Raw genomic sequence first — 16,454 nt, 5'->3', positions numbered from 1 at the left:
TATCATCGATTGAGTCAGATATGTCTTTATCTGTTCAAACTATACTAATCAATATTTAAGCTAATTCATAGAGGATACGTGTTTCTGATCCAGTTATGCTAGAGTTCAAATATACCCATCTCCTAGAGCATATAATGTGTTGTCACTGCCTCAAATTTCCCCTCACCTAAATTGAGTCCTGTGTTTACATCATATTCTGCTTAGTGTTTATCAATAATCTAGGAGTTTAATGCAGCTCTGGTAAATTAGCAAACTGAGATTCATATGAACAAAAAATGATCATCAATCTAAGAAAAATAGATTAATCATATTACACAGTTTCACAGAACAAAAGCAGTAGAAAATTTAATTCAGTTTACAACATAATTATACAATCATGACAAGCTCCATTATCAGTCTTCACATGATTAATCCAGCATTTAATATAAAAAGCACATTCACACAAACACATACTGTATGCACACATTCTAACTACAATCTCACAAAAAAAAGCATGGACAAAACAATACCATAATTCTTTTTTTTTTTTTTTTTTTAAACAATCTGTACACGGTTTCTTCCTCTGATGAAAATTCATAATCTGGGACAGGGAAACCGACATCAACTGATTCACAGCGGGAAACAAAAACATTTACAGTACAGTTCACAGGTTGCCGCAACTTCAGTTGCACCTATTTAGACTTCCTTCGTTTGGCCTGGGTGGGGCTTGCTCCAGTTTCTGTTAAAAAGATAATACAAGTTAGCAATGCCCTGTGTACAGCTTGGGTGTAGTTGTAGACATTATGCCTGAAGTTTATTTTGGAGCTGCTTGTGTGTTTATGTTACCTTTTACAGCAGCACTGGTTCCAGGCCTGGCTGATCTTTTCCTAATGCCACTGTCCGCTACCGGCTCCTCCTCCACCTCCTTGTCTGCCCGGGAGCTGCGTCTGCTCGGTCCCTTGGGCTTCTCCACAGCAACTCTGGGAGGACCAGATAGAAAAACAACAAACGACAAGGAAGGGAAGATAACACAGCGATGTGTTAGTAAAGATGCAAAGGCATGAGTTAACTCTGCTCTACTCAGAGAAAGATATAATACCACTCAGGACTCTGCTGTTTTTCCTCGTCTACCACAGATACTGTGCGTCTTCATCCCGACAGCATCCACTACGTCGACATGATCACTGCTTGTGTCTTTGCAGCGCAAACATGTTAAAATACATACCTTGGGACTAAGTTGATGGGCGTCTTTCTTTTCTTTGCCCATCTGTGATAGAAGTGGAAAAACAGCGGTAAACTATAAACTGTGCTGAACAAACATGGCTTCACTTCCCCACGATATTATGACAATCCCCAGGAAAAGAGATATGGCCATAAAGGTCAGTGGGGTGGTACAATTTGCGTTGTGATAGGCTTTGTTTTGATTAAACTTCGGACATGCATTGGTATATTTATATTGATGCATGCTAATCATACATACCAAGTGCTGAGGCCACGTGGCTCATTGATTTCACCATGTACCCCCTTGGCCAACCACATGACCTCCCTGAGTTTCAGTAGAGTTAGAAATGTCTAAGCATTTCTCCTTCAAGAGCATGAGTCTTAAGACTAGGCCAACTTTTCCGAGATCAATAGTAAGGGATACCTTAATAAACCCCAGCACATGAAGCAATACATAGTCAATTAGCAATACAGCAAATAAAAGAATATAAATGTTATCGGGAATCTTACCCCTGCTCAGGACCTGTTGAGACCTCTTCACCTAAATAGGACAAAAAAGGAGATATTTATTTTCCACCTAGTTCCAAATGACTCATATGAGATCATTATGGAATTGCTCCTTTCTCTTTCAAAGACAAGCATTGTTAAAAATGTCTGTAACAAGGATGACCATGCTTACCTGTCTTCTCACTAGCAACAGGCTCCTGTGACTGTGAAACTTCTTGTTGAATAGGTGCTGGGGAAAAAGGATGAAGTAGTTCAACTGACACATTTGACTACATTAAACAAATTAGTGACTGAACAGAATGGCTATGTCCATGTATTCAGGGTGCTGAGCATAAGTCTCTCCTCCACCATGGCCACCAATCACCAATGGTTTTGCACATAGCAACCGTTGTCCTCTTTAAACAAAGAAAAACAGGAATACCAAATACTCTTTGTAAATGTTAAAACCCAAGAAAGCTTTATACTTAAAGTTGCATGATACTTGAGGTTGCATTACATGTATTGTTATATGTTACTATGGCATGTACTGCAGCAGTAACACAAGGTATATAAAAGATACTCTTAGTCATCAGCTTGACCTGACCAAGGATCATGGCCAGAATGTGGCCATCATTTTGTTTACTTGATGCATGTATACATTCCTAATGATTCTTTTAGCTCTCAATTGTGTGTTTACCTGGGGTGGTCTGAGTTGTTTCGGCAGGTCCTGCAGCTGATGGCATGGGAGGCTCCACAGCTGGGGCATCAGACTGGGCTGGTGGAACTACGCTGGGGTTAGCAACTGGAGAGGGTATGGTGGGAGGAACCTCCTGAACAGGTCCAGGCACAGTAACAATGGGAACAATGGACGGTACTGGACTTTGTGCAGGTGTGACCGTGGAGAGCACGGTAGCAGAGGAGACAACAGTAGCAGTACCAACTACAGTGACAGTAGGAGTTTGAGAAGTTACAGCCTGGGCTGGGCTTGAGACTGAAGCTGGTACAGGCAACGGAGCCTGGGTAACAATCTGAGTAGGAACAGCAACTTGGCTAGGAACTGGGATAGGAGAGGAGACTGTAGGCGAAGTAATGATGTTTGAACCAGCAGTAGTAGTATGGGGCACTAGTGCTTCAATCTGAATGGCAGGACTAGCAGGAGGATGAAAGACCTGGGGTGGAACAGCCCCAGTGGGCCCCTGTGCAGGTCTTTCTACAGGATTCTGCTGGGATTCAGCTGTACCAGAAACAGGTGCAGCGGCCTGTGCAGACTTACTTTTCACCTGGGCAGTGGAAGATGGAGACATGGGGCCCTTTCGGAGAGTGTTCACAGCTCCAGGACTAGAGCAGGGAGGAGGAGAAGCCAGGGGTGGCTGAAAGGGAGATGATGCTGAAGGGCTTGGATGGGGAGATGGCTGCTGGACTGGGGGACTAGATTTCTGACCAGAACCTGCCTCACCTAGATTTTCTGTTTTGAGAGCCCCAGGGTTAATTTGCTGAGGAGCTGGGAGAGTACCAACTGAGGATGATGAGGACACACTAGTGGCAGTCTGAACCTGTCCAACAGCACTTCTGGCAAGCTGAGTGCTGGCCATGGTAGCCCCTGTTGATTGGGTGGAGCTTGGGGCAGGAGGAAGTTGGATGTTTGTAGTGGACACTTGGATAGGACCCATCATGGTGACTGACTGTGATACCACTGTGGTATTGGGAGCCACAGATGCATTCGGGACCTGGAAAATTGGATTGATAAATACAGGGGTGGTGGTGATGAACTGAGGTCGGGACACAGGGGTCTGCTGCCGAATATCTTGAGGTCGAATGTTCTTGTTAGGGACAGCCACCATGGTGGAGACCATAGATGTGGGTACTTGAGGAGCGGGGGCAGAGGTAATGGGGTTAGACGTTACAAACACAGTGATCTGGTTTGGGGAAATGGTGCTAGAAGAGGCAGGGATCTGTATGACTGAGTGAACACTTGTCACAGGTTTAGGATTAGGGCTTGGTTTTGGAGCCGAACTAGCTGGGTTTAGGGCAGTGCTGGAGTTAGAACTGGTACTAACAGCTGGGGCGGTACTGCTCTGACTGGAAGTGACAGGGTTGGGACTTACACTCGGGGCAGCATTAGTGTTAGTACTGAGAGTGGGGCAAAGGGTAGAGGTCGTGTTTACATTCAGACTGGGATTGACACCAAGACTCGAGATGGGGGTTTGGTTAAGACTGGGAGTAGTATTGGAGTTTACGTTAGTGCTAGGGTGCAAGCTGGGCATCGCAGCAGGCTGCAAGTTAGGACTGCTGGTAGGGACAGGGACAGCAGGTTTGGGTTTAGCTTCTGATTCATTTATAGTGGCAGTAGTAGCAACAGGAGCTGACATGTCTGTGCTCTGGGAATTACTGTGGGGTGGTTTCTCTGGATCCAAAGCAGACTTGGGGCTGTCCTTTCCCATAACATCCCTAACAGTATTACTCTGTATAGGCCGAAGAGGCATGTTTGGGATACCCGTGTTATCCAGTAACTGGTTGAGGGAGGTTGGAGCTGCCCTGAGAGCAGGTGAAACCTCAGAGTCCTGCAAAGGTGCTGTGTGTGTTGGCTGCCTATCAACTGTCCCTGCCTGCAGTTCCAAGTCAGGTTTAGGCTGCGTGGGGAAACGAGGACTTGCCATTCTAGGAGCTGATAACTCCCTCAGAGGCTGCGGCTGGGGTTGAGGCTGAGGCTGAGGCATCTGTCGCTGCTCTGCTGTCATCATTGCCTGACTTTCCCTTACTCCCTCAGCAGGGTTACCTTGCATCCCATGGAAGGGACTCTGGGTCTGTTGTGCCTCCATGCTCCCACCCAGTTGTGCGGGCATAGACATTGGACTTGGAGGTACTGAGGTAGGGCTGAGCATCATGGTTTGCCCCTGAGGGTTGACCAACTGCTGCTGATGGGGAGGGCAGGTGATGGCCATCTTTGTCCCCTTTTGTCTTCCGGGGCTTGGGGTGGCTGACTTGCGACTAGAGGCTGGACTTGACCTCCGACTATTGCTAGGACTTGCCCTCTTACCCTGCCCTCCAGACTGCTTGTCCTGTTTAGCACCTGCACCTCCTGCTCCAGTGCCAGTGGAGAAAGGTTGTTGACTGTTGTTAGTGTTATTTCCACCCACACTACCATTGTTGTTGTTGCCTGGTAGAGATAAGCTAGGAGGGGCCTGCCCAATGGCTTTCAGAGTTGTTGGGTTGAGACCTTGCTGGTCAAATCCCCTGTTTAGGTTAGGCTGCCTGGGAGGCAGAGGAATGTTGATTTTGGGAGGAAACAGCCCTGCAATAGACGCATTTAGCCTTTCAGGTGAAAGGTTGATTTCGGAGGGCTCAGTGCTGGGTGGGCGATTAGTTGGGGTAAGGGGATGGTGGTACGGTCTGGGGCTGGCTCTGTTGGGGGTTTTGGGCCTAGAGCTCTGTGAGGTTGTGGGGACATTGGGGAAATGAAGGCCAGGCACAGGGCCTCCTTGTTGAGGCTGAGCGGGTAACTGTTGCTGGGGACTGGCTCCAGTGTGCTGGGGCACTGGTGAGGGACCAGGGCCTTGCTTCATCATGTGAGTGTTGGAGCCCTGGTTGGCCATCATCTGTTGGGTCCCATTTCCAGGCTGTACCCCCATTTCTGGACCTCCAGGCCTGTCCTGCTTTGGGTGGGCCCCTGCAGGGGCCTCTTCAGATCCAGTGCCTTGGGGACCCTGCCCTGCATCAGGAAGGGACATTCTTCGTGCAGCGCCTGCAAGCTACAAAGGAGGACAGATACAACAATTTAGTCACAAGAAAATAAACAGTGCACAGTTCGGATCATGAGATGTGAATGTAAATATAGTGTTATATATTGTCATCACATTAATGTTTTTGACTAATATTTACAATTTATGTTTCTACTCTTATTACAATTATGTGCATGGCTATTTTCTTTTATTACTGGTTATCTTAGCTTATTACCTATTACTGTAATGTTTGCTACTTGTTTATTTCTTTATTGTTTGTTTTTATGATGTAAAGGGGGCTCCTATTCCTCCGAGTGTTAAAGAAATGTATTTATGCCTCAGTATTTGGACCTCACCTGAGGGTTCACCATCAGGGGCATCCCTCGGGGTTTGTCAGGTGATGGTGGTACTCCTCCATGTCCTTGAAGGCTGATCATTACAGGCATATTGCCTTGCTGTGAGACAGGCAGCCTTTGCACCTCAGGTGGATTGCCCATGCCCCGAGGAGGGAGCTGCCCTCCTGGAGGGATGGACATGCGATTCTTAGCCTGCTCCTGCTGCATCTTCAGCATCATCATCATTTGCTGTTGTTGCTAAAATATGAAATGGGGATCAATGTTGAGTATGAATAGATAAATGAATAACCAATGTGTTGATTTTAAATACTGCCATTCATCAATATTACCTGTTGCTGCAAGTGTGGTTGTTGAGGTTGCTGCTGTTGCTGTTGTTGCAGCTGATGAGGGTGTATCTGTGGCTGGCCTTGACCTGAAGTCTGCGGCCCCGTCATTCCCTGCTGCCCTTGAGCATTCTGGAGACCTTGCATCTGCAGCTGTTGCATCTGCTGCTGTTGCTGAATCTGCTGCTGTTGTTGTAATTGTTGCTGCTGTTGTTGTTGTATTTGCTGCTGTTGCATTTGTTGCTGCATTTGTTGTTGTTGTTGAATTTGTTGTTGCTGTATTTGTTGCTGTTGCATGTGCTGAATTTGTTGTTGTTGTTGTTGTTGTTGTTGCTGCTGCTGCTGCTGTTGTTGCTGCTGCTGCTGTTGCTGCTGCTGCTGCTGTTGTTGTTGCTGTTGCTGCTGCTGTTGTTGCTGCTGTTGTTGCTGCTGCTGCATAAACTGCATGGGTACCTGCTGCAATACTCTCTGGTCTCCAGGTTGGCCAGGAAAGCCTAGGGATAGTGCAGGGGTACATAAATACAAGACAGATAAAGTAAAGAATACTGGAAGGTTTATACAACTTAAGAATTGGCACTTGAATGGAGGTACAAAATAATTGCCCAAAACTGATTATTTCTTTTTGCTCAAGGTCTTTTTCTTGGTATTTAAAGTCACACAAAATACAATAAATTACAGATACAGTTGGATAAACACCATCTTTCTGCTTCAACAGAGCTGCATCCCTACTACAGTATTATTGTGCCATTATTGTATCATTTAGTAATCAAACAGAATAGATTTCACAATTACATGTACATATAAATAAAGTCAATGTGACAAAAATCATAGGTGAGACACAAATAATAATAAATAAATAAAATTAAAAGATACAATAAACGATAAAAAACAAAAATAAGTAATAATAATGAGTGGTAAGAAACACAAAAAAGTATTACAAAACTGCAATATCAGTGGCATTCATTTTTTTGCATATAAAGTTAAAAACAGTTGCCATATAGCATAAAATTTCTGAGCACACCCTCTTGTAGTGAAGCGGTGCATTTCCATTTCCAATGCAGATGCATTTCCTGAAGGTAGACTATCCCTACATTAAGTTTTTTCCAGATAAGATAGTACCATTTTACGTTTAACAGGGTGATTTAAAGATTTGACATTCCAGCTGACAAAGGTCACATCGCAACTGGCTGATCCGCTTGGAAAATGTAAATTAACCATGATCTTATTTAATAGAAGAAAAAATTAAAGGCTTATTGAGATTTAACAAACTTGAGTTTTCTAGAAGGCTGAAAGGACCCCTCAATATGTCCAACCCCCATCACCTACCAGAACAAGGTGACTCCCAAAGCCCTCGCAAAAGTATCCACACTTTTAAATGCTTGTGAAGGGATGCACTAGCCCTAATACAGAGTACCCCACTATATACAGAATGTTGTTTAATGTAAGGCACATTGAACAGCAATAATAGCAGTGATAATAATAATACATTTGTATTTAGGCTCAGTTTGGTTTACTGGTCTCCAGATGTCTTTAGATATATTGGACTCAGTCCAGTGATAACACCCCCATACCAGTATCAATTTACTGAACACTTGGTTATGGATAAGCATGTCAAACATAAATCAGCAGTTTACCATCTCCTTAATATTAAGGTCAAATCAAAGAAAGGAAAAAATTGGCCTAGTGACGTTGCTGTACAACTTACAGGAATGAAAAGTATTACATATCCACCAGCCAGAGTTGCATGGCTAAGTAAATGTAAGTGTCATAAGAGAACAATGATGAAAAACAAAGGGTGGCCAGTAATAAGTGTTGCTGACATTCATCTTCCTTCCTTTGACATAATTTACTGCTGAATTGGCAATGTTCGTAACGTCTGTGATATCTCAATATGAAAGTCAAACAAAAAGTAATGGTTAAAAAAATAAAATGCCTAATTACACCATATGTTATCCATAAAAAGGGTAAGGTATCATACTCTGACCAGCTATAGTGATATGTCTTAACAACTGTAAACATAAGAAAAAGGGAGGGAAAAAAAAATTATATAGATAGATAGATAGATTATATGTGTTGTCCACATTCGACACAATCAACAAATCAAATGGGTGAAAATTATAACTTTTGTAGTCACAGTGTACATTGTTTACTCACCAGAGAGGTCAGCATCAACAGAACTCTGATGTGACACTGAATCACTCTTATTTGAATCATGGTCAGTCCTTTGGTGTTTCTTGTAGGATTTTGGTTTTCACATAAACAATGGCGTCCTCTGGGCTTTGAAACTGTCTGTTCCACCATGTGTGATGCGGAGTTGTGCTGGATAGGAAAGGCCACACCAAATGTCTTCTCATCCACGGAGCTGTCGCTTGACTTCACTGAATGCAGATCTAGCTTGTGCAACACTTGGGTGTGGTGGTGGTGGTGGTGGTGGTGGTGGGGGGGGGGGATACCGGAATATGGAGATGGCAGTTCCTGGGGAGGAGAGGAGCGGACTCCCTGGCACAGCGAAGGACCTCGACACAGCCTTGGTAATAATGTACTTTCGCCACAGTGACATGGGGCTGGTTTCCTTGCCTTGAGATCCCTGTGTGATTTGTCGATCAGAACGTCTTTGTCCATGTTCAAAATTTCTTTTAGTAGTTTGGAGGCTGCGATTGGAGTGTCTCTGGGACATTTAGTATTCGTATGTTGGAACACCTCATCCTTCCCTCCATGTCAAGGCATTTTCCCCATGGACTGGTTACCTCTGTCTCGAGCTTACCTGTCTTGGTTTGTAGTGAAGTCACGTTGTCTGAGAATGATACTAACCCACACTCCCTTGCTGATATGGTTATTTTCATCGTCTCCACATTGAAGCGAATTGTTGCAGCATTATTTGCTACTTCTGTTTTTACTGCGTGTAGTTTGGATTTGACAGCCTCAAATTCCTTAGCCAGCAGTCTTTAGCTCCAACCTTAACAGTATAGTGATGTCTTTTTTCAACGAGATGAGGATTTCGACTTTCAGATCTGCTGCTTCCATTTGGTTATCTGGTGGGTGGGAATCGCTGCTGCTCCCAGTAGATGAAACACTCGAACTTATGGCTTTAGACTTTGCAGTGGAGGTTCTTCCAGTGAATTTATACTTTCGCAAATTGTTGGTCATTGGCATGACAATACCAAAACTAAACTAAGGAAATGTGGAAATAACAAACTTAGAGCAGTATTTTGTAGCCTTTTTTGGGGTGTAGAGCTGGGGCACAAAATTAACACCAGCTGCCAGCCAAATACTGGTAAAATATGCAAGTGGCTGGTAGATTTGCTTCACTCATCAGCCAAAAAACAATGGTAATCTATTGAGTGGCTGGTAAAATTTGAACATTCACTAGCCATTTGGTCGGTGGACAAAAAAGTTAATTTTGCATCCTGTGTAGAGCGCCTAAATAAAATTTTAAACCAAATTTCAGCAGAAATTATCAAAGACACAGCCGTCTCCATTGCTGCCCCCCCAAAACTGATTATTTCAATGTCATTTACCTGCAGGCCGGTTGGGAAAATCAGGGAGTTTTGGGCCCGTGTTGTCTAGTCCCAAACTCTGTTCACCACTCAGATTTGGCAGTTCAGAATCTTCCATACCACCAGCCACATCAAGACCACTAGGAAAGAGAGAATAAAAAGATAAAGTTAAATCAAAATATTAATGTAACAGTGATACAACTTACTTCAACTCTTGCTGCCAAAATGGAAAAAACAAAACTGTATTAAATACAAATTGTTACCCAAGTCCCTCTACTTGCTGTTGTCCCTCTCCATCTTTGGGCTTCTTCTTGCGTGCTGGTTTCTTCTTTTTGGGTTTGGCTTGATTGCCCCCACCTGCTCCTTGTTTTCCTCCTGGCCCGAACTGGCTGGCTGAGATATCACTCTGCAGCAGATTGACCAGCAGTGGACTTGTCAGTGTTACGTCCTTGCTGACAGGAAAACCACCTGCCTGTCCACAAGGTCCCCCAATTGGCATCTGACCTGGGAATTGTGAGTTGAAGTTCATGCCATGACCTGCAAAGTGACCATTTCCCATCTGCATGTGCTGAGGGCCAGGCATCATGCCTTGCTGCTGCTGTGCCTGCATATCAGGGACCATCTGTTGAACCCCCAATTCCCCTGTCCCACTATTAGGATCTCCCAAAGGATGTTGGTGTTGTTGAGCTGCCTGTTGTTGTTGCTGTTGCAACATGGCCTGTTGCTGTTGTTTCTGCTGTTGCTGTAACTGCTGCTGCTGTTGCAACTGTTGTTGGATAAGAGGATGACCAGCAGGTAGCCTCATCTGTTGCCCGTGCATGCCCATCACTTGATTAGGATTGCCAGCAATGGGAACCTGTTGTGGCTGTTGCTGGCTCATCTGTTGGTGTTGTTGCTGCTGCTGTAGCTGTTGCTGTTGTAACTGGTGCTGTTGCTGCTGTTGTAACTGCTGTTGTTGGAGTTGAGCCATTTGCTGCTGCTGTTGTGGAGTCATCTGCTGTGGGCCAACCTGGCCCTGGAACTGAGCCATGTTACCTGGAACATTCGGAGAAGGGCCACGCATCATCGGGCCAGGCATGACCCCAGCCGGAATCTTGCCTCCAAATGCCTGCTTGTTGCCTTGCATCTGGTTGGCAACCATTTGTTCCATCATGGAGTTTTGTTGCTGTTGCTGCTGTAGGAGCATGGCCTGGTGCCCTTGGCCTCCAACCATCTGACCCTGCCCATGCATCACCCCCTGGCCTTGCTGAGGCATCATCTGCTTGGGTGGGGTCATCCCACCTCTCTGCCCTTGACTGAGGGGCCTTGAGAGGACAGTCTGACCTCCACCCTGGCCTTGAACCATCTGGCTGGGGGAGGAAGACACGGGTTGGGCCTGATGCTGGAGGCCCATCATCTGGGTCTGGAGGCCAGGCTGTTGCTGGCCCATACTAGGCCCAGCAGTTGTACCAGGGGGCAGACCTGCCATGCTACTTTCTACACCCATAGCATTGGGTTGGGCATGGAGTGGGCCCTGCATTGAGTTTGGCGTGGAAGCTGATGGCTGAGCTCCTGATGCAAAACGGAGAGGGAAAAAATATGGAATTTACTTATATGGGGATCACAACAGGTAATAAGCTGTTATGCCTTCTGCTTACTGTTAAGCGACAGGGTGTCAAATGTGGCTGTCAAAACATAAATGCAACACAGTAAGTCTAAACGTGAACTACCAACAGTCTGTATAACTGGGACTAGATGAGTTGAGTGTTAAAATATTAGGGCCTCTAGTTTTAAAGCAACATGTTGGCTCCCTAAATGGCCAAAAAAAGTTTTCTTTGTTTAACTGAGCAACAACAAAGTGTCCCATTAACACAAAACTTGTTCAATTCCAGTTTTAAAATATTATAGTGAAATCTTAAATTAAGACAACCATGTAATAACCAACTTTAATGGATCTTTGCCAAAATGTTTGCATTTGTGTAAACAGCAAATCTGTTAAAATGTTAAATATTGATTAAGCCTCTTGATCTAGCACTGGCCTCTTCTCATTTCACACTATTTCAATTTCCATGACTCAGCCAAAACTTTAGTTTCCCCTCAGATCTACATCACTTCTGTGCTGAGGACATTTTACCTGTATGAGTCATCGCTTGGCTGCTCTGTAGCTGCTGACCGGATCCTCCACCAGGGGTTCCTGGAGCACTGGCACTCACCTGACCTTGGACAAAGTTTGGATTTGGAAAGCCCATGGGACGCTTAGGCATGCCTGTAATCAGTGTTCATTGATTTTGTTATCTCAACATCAGAGTGTTAATTTTATAGTTACTTCAAGATAAAATACTCATGTTGGCAAAAATGTACTTTTCTTCTGTGTGCAATCAGTCTAACAAGAAACTGTTACCAGCAGTTACTGACCTGGATGAACTTGGGCCCCAGGCTGTCCATGCTGGGGCATTCCCATGAATCCTTGTTGCATGTTACCCTGTTGGCCGAGGGCTGCTCTTCCTGGTGAACCAACACCCTGGGGAAAACCCTGTGGAGTTGTAGGTCTCTGAGCCATCATGGGTGGAGTCCCAGGTGAACCCTGCTGAAAAGGAGACGAGGAGGAACCTGGAGACTTGGCAGTGAGGTTGCCCTGCGGTCCAGAAGTTGGTGGAAGTGGTGGAGGGGGTCTGGGCTGTCCTGCAACACCTCCAGGGCCAGCCTGTGGGCCTTTAGGCTGGGGAGCAGCAAACTGACCCATTCCTGCCTGCTGTTGCTGCTGTAATTGTCCCTGTCCCATTGCATTGAATACCTGTCCTGCCTGCTGGCTGCCAAATGGATAAGGGGGCGGAGGGTGGCTGGGAGTCTGAACTGTAGCAAGGGAAGGAGGGCGCTGAACCATCTGGGCCTGGGGTGGAGGCTTCCTCCAGGCAGGGCCTCCTTGGGCGGCTGGTGTCTGGAGGACTCCAGAGGGCAACTGGTTCCAGCCAGGAGGCACAGCCATCTGGCCTGATGGGTTGAATGGAGGTCTAGGTCCAAGCTGAGAGAGCTGTGCTTGCTGTTGGGCTTGTTGCTGTTGGTGATGCTGTTGTTGTAGCTGCTGCAGTGCAGCAGGGTTGAGTGGTCTTCCAGCCTGCATAGCCTGCATGTGATGGGTGGCCTGAGGAGGCATAGGGCCTGAGCCATGGGGACCAGTCTGTTGGTGCTGGAGTTGCTGTTGCTGCTGAACTGACATACCTGGCATCATTGGATCCATCACATCTGTGAGAGAGTGTTTCCATTATTGCACTGACCAAGACACACCATATTCAAAATTACAACATGCATCATTTTTAAAAAAAAAATTAAGACCTGAACCTGTCTGTGAAGACGGTCTTGAAACACGAGGATGCATCTGTCCACTGCTGCCTGGTACCATAGCCTGACCTGCCATGCCAGGTCCAGGGGGAACCATTGACGGATTAGCCATCCTCACCCCTCCTTATGGAAATATGTGCATATTAAAGCATTTTGTGTAAACAATAACTAATATTTACCAAGTGAGTGATTATTGTCAGGTGATAAAATGGCACAAGACTGGATAAAAAAATAACTACTGAATGGCTATGACAAACTAATGAAAAGAAGAAATAAAAACAAACAAGCATACATTCAACTAATGTTTGCCTTTACAAATTTTCATTTCATGTTTTTATGGATGCACATTTGTCATAAATTAAGCAGAGAAAAACAATGAATGTTTGCATATTAACTACCACTATCTATATCACATAATTAGCACAAAAATGGTGATCGTAACAACTACTATTAAAGGAACAACTAACCAAAATTAAAGCACAGTTTCAGTTTAGTTTATTTATAGTGAACTTGTGAAATCAATTCAGTTAACTTATACCTGGACCAGGTTGACCTGGAAAACCAACATCCATTCTCATCTGGCCAGGTGCTCCAATTGGTCCATTCACTCTAACTTCTTGTCCTCTATTTGGTCCCACAGCCACGTTAATGGCCCCTTCCCCTGAACATCAACAGAGGGAATATCAGCACTCAACAGTTGAGAGTTTCGTGAATCTGACTTGAAACACTCATACAAGCAAGCCTCATGGAAAAAAGTAAGGTAGATTAAGGATAAGAATAGGAAAACATTCTTGCATGTGGCCAATTTTCTCTTGCATCCCATTTTGAAGGCTGTGCTGTTACCTTCTATCTGCACGGAGAGAATCCCCAGTTCTCGGAGCTGCTGCTGGTTGTTCTGGGCCAACAGTCTGAGTCGCTCTGCAGCGTCCCGAGGAATGTTGAAGGTAACCCGCACACTGTTCCATGGCTCTACATGCTGTGGCTGCAGCCTCTCTGAGCCTAAGAGAGAGAATATGAATGGATACAAGTTGGAATTACAGTGTGAAAAATTCTAGACATTATTAATTAGAAATGGATAGAAATAGAAGACTGTTGCTGGAATATCCAATGGAAATGGGTCATGTTTCAAATGTACATTTACAGTTCCTGTAGAACTCGTGCACCCCCTTGTTATTGTTTCACAATACTGAATCACAATGGCTCTAAGAGAAAAAGAGATTCTTCAATGTCAAAGTGAAAACAAATCTCCATAAATTGATCTTGATTAGATACAAATGTAAATACAAAATAAGTGATAGAGGTATTCATCACGTTAATTATGACATGCCTACATAACCACTGGTGCAGGCTGTTGTTTTTAGAGTGGGACATTGCTGTATCTGGAAAGCCCAACGATGAGTCACTTTCCTGGGAAATCAACATAATGAAGACCATGGAATTAAGAAATAACTTTCTGACTAATTTAGTCAAAAGAACCTTACAGTGTAAGGAAATAAGAATGTTTCTTAGGATCTGAATATCTCTTGGTGTGCAGTAAGGTAAATCATCTTTTATTAACCAGTGTCAATGAAACTAATTGCATCTACTGTGATTAAATGTTGCAAACAATAAAACATAGAAATGTCCAAGGGGATGAATGCTTTCTCAACAGCAAATTAAGTCTCCCAGATTGACAGTGAGAGCTGTACAATCGCCATTGGTAGACAACTGCACTTTGTTTGTTTGTATGGACGCAGGGTGTCTTCAAACACCAACTGTACTGACTTATTCCAACACTAAGAGAAAATTAAACAAAATTAAACTAACCCATATCAAGCATGTTAGGTATACCACTGAGGACAGTGTCAAGTTTTTGTGTGAAGTCCTCATCTTCCATATTCCCTTGAAAGGCAACAAACACTGTAAAATCGTCTCCCTCCTTGCTGTTTTCTTCTGTGCCATCTTGCTTGTTGACTGTCTCTTCCTCTATTACTGCGCTTCCATGGCAACTGTCAGCATCCTCTCCTGCATCATCGCCAACACCAGAGTCCCTGTCGGAGTCATTATCAGCTTCCAGGTACTCCGTCCTCTGGGACAGCTGAGGTGGGGTGCGTCGATGCGCCATCCTCCTCTCTTACTAGGAGTGGCGTTTTAACCGTTTTATGCTGAAATTCCACATAAGAGAGACATAGATCACAACTCAATCATATAAGCCACCATTGTCACGGTAAAGAAATGACAGAGATGTTTAAGTAAAGTGGATACAAGCAGGATTTGAGCAATAAAAACTAACTTGTATAGTTGCTCGTATACTGAATAAATAGACAGCTACAACATTTTTGTTACAGGTTGTCCCATTCAAGCCTCAGGTGAGACAAAGTCTAACATAAAATGTGTTAATTAGTTCTTCAATTCCAGTGAATAGATGACGTTATCACCGGATAGCTAACGTTAAAAACATAGTACCCTGTTTGTTAGTGACATCTCGATGACCGGTGGTGCAGCACGTACAGTAGAGACATGTCAAACAATTATTAAAGGGACTATGGGTGGTCAAGGGTCTCTTAGCTGTTGTGTGATGTGCATTAATGTCAAATACACTGAATAAATTCACTACCATAAACAGTGGGCAGCTTGGTTAACATGATCGGCCCAGCAGTAACTTAGCTCGGGCCTTAGCGCAAACGTAAGCTAATGTGAAGCGATCGGCAGGGAGAGCACAAATAGTCCGTTACCCATGTCACCGTGCATTTATATGCCGATATGAACATTATTTACAACTCAAATTAATGCGTTTTAAGCACATGCTGCTATGAAAGAGGATAAAAGCCATGTCAAGGCGGGTCCTGCTGGCTTCTTCGCAAGCTCCAATTAGCAAACGTTAGCAAAGTTAGCTGGTTAGCACTGCAGGTAATTCATCATGAATGCATTGGAAAATAACTTATTAACTTTCACTTTTGCTAGCTTGAACTTACTATATATAATCAACAGTATATTACGCATGAAATGGGCAAAAGCCTTACCACATATATTCATCAGAAAATAAATTCAACCAGACGACATCTGCTAGCCAGATTAGCTAACAAAACATGAATCACAAGTCAAAACGGCGTTGAGCTAACCAGAATGAAGAATACTTCCGGCTTTGCTTTTCAAAATAAAGCCCTACATGAGGAAGAGTTTGAAACTTTTTATTTTTTTTTATTTAAATTTTTTTTGAGTACTTCACCCTTTAAACCAGGTATTTGTCAATGTAAATATAAAATACGGGCTCCTAGCATTATATCATCCCACACATTTGTGTTTAAACTATAAAGTGTTATCTTGTACATTTAGAGTCACTAAACTGGAGTCATATTCCCTGTATGGTAACATACTTGGCTAATAAAGATGACTCTGATCCCACTTAAATACACACTTACTGTTCAAAGCTTACATATAAATGTATACAGCAGACTCTTGATCAGTGTGTCCTTTCATCGATACCTGGCATTTATAATTAATAACAATAAGCAATAGACTGTGGGATTTATAAAATACATCACTTTCAAAACTCCTATCAGTCACCCACCCTCA

At 44.1% G+C, this 16,454-nt stretch overlaps 1 protein-coding gene across 3 annotated transcripts; it reads right to left on the bottom strand.

The window, feature by feature from the left end:
- Positions 1–318: 318 nt before the first annotated feature.
- ncoa6 (nuclear receptor coactivator 6) lies at positions 319–16,005 on the bottom strand. 3 transcript variants are annotated; one of them, XM_042408848.1, is made up of 17 exons: positions 15,902–16,005; positions 14,706–15,043; positions 13,743–13,898; positions 13,438–13,560; positions 12,900–13,022; positions 11,976–12,803; positions 11,695–11,826; positions 9,845–11,132; positions 9,603–9,721; positions 6,091–6,578; positions 5,762–5,998; positions 2,384–5,435; positions 1,880–1,936; positions 1,711–1,741; positions 1,205–1,246; positions 826–959; positions 319–718 (listed from the first exon to the last, which is right to left on the bottom strand). In XM_042408848.1, exons 2-17 carry the CDS (start codon positions 15,001–15,003, stop codon positions 672–674), a joined length of 7,155 nt encoding a protein of 2,384 aa, XP_042264782.1. In that variant the 5' UTR covers positions 15,004–15,043; positions 15,902–16,005; the 3' UTR covers positions 319–671. The 3 variants fall into 3 exon arrangements, with proteins under 3 accessions (XP_042264782.1, XP_042264783.1, XP_042264784.1); XM_042408849.1 differs by having other exon boundaries at positions 12,900–13,019; XM_042408850.1 differs by lacking the exon at positions 1,205–1,246.
- Positions 16,006–16,454: the final 449 nt, after the last annotated feature.

This window comes from Thunnus maccoyii, chromosome 4 (genome assembly GCF_910596095.1).
Source record: "Thunnus maccoyii chromosome 4, fThuMac1.1, whole genome shotgun sequence".
Taxonomy (NCBI): Eukaryota; Metazoa; Chordata; class Actinopteri; order Scombriformes; family Scombridae; genus Thunnus; species Thunnus maccoyii.
Note: the sequence above shows the minus strand (reverse complement) of the source record. Positions and strands in the feature narration are given on the sequence as shown.

What these genes read in the sequence shown, in the direction of transcription:
- ncoa6 (XM_042408848.1), bottom strand. Translation starts at nt 15,003, where the DNA reads ATGGCGCATCGACGCACCCCACCTCAGCTGTCCCAGAGGACGGAGTAC. An exon ending in ACCTAACATGCTTGATATGG is followed by an intron (nt 13,899 to 14,705) that starts GTTAGTTTAATT and finishes TCTCTCTCTTAG; the next exon opens with GCTCAGAGAGGCTGCAGCCA. An exon ending in CCCTGATGGTGAACCCTCAG is followed by an intron (nt 5,436 to 5,761) that starts GTGAGGTCCAAA and finishes CCTCCTTTGTAG; the next exon opens with CTTGCAGGCGCTGCACGAAG.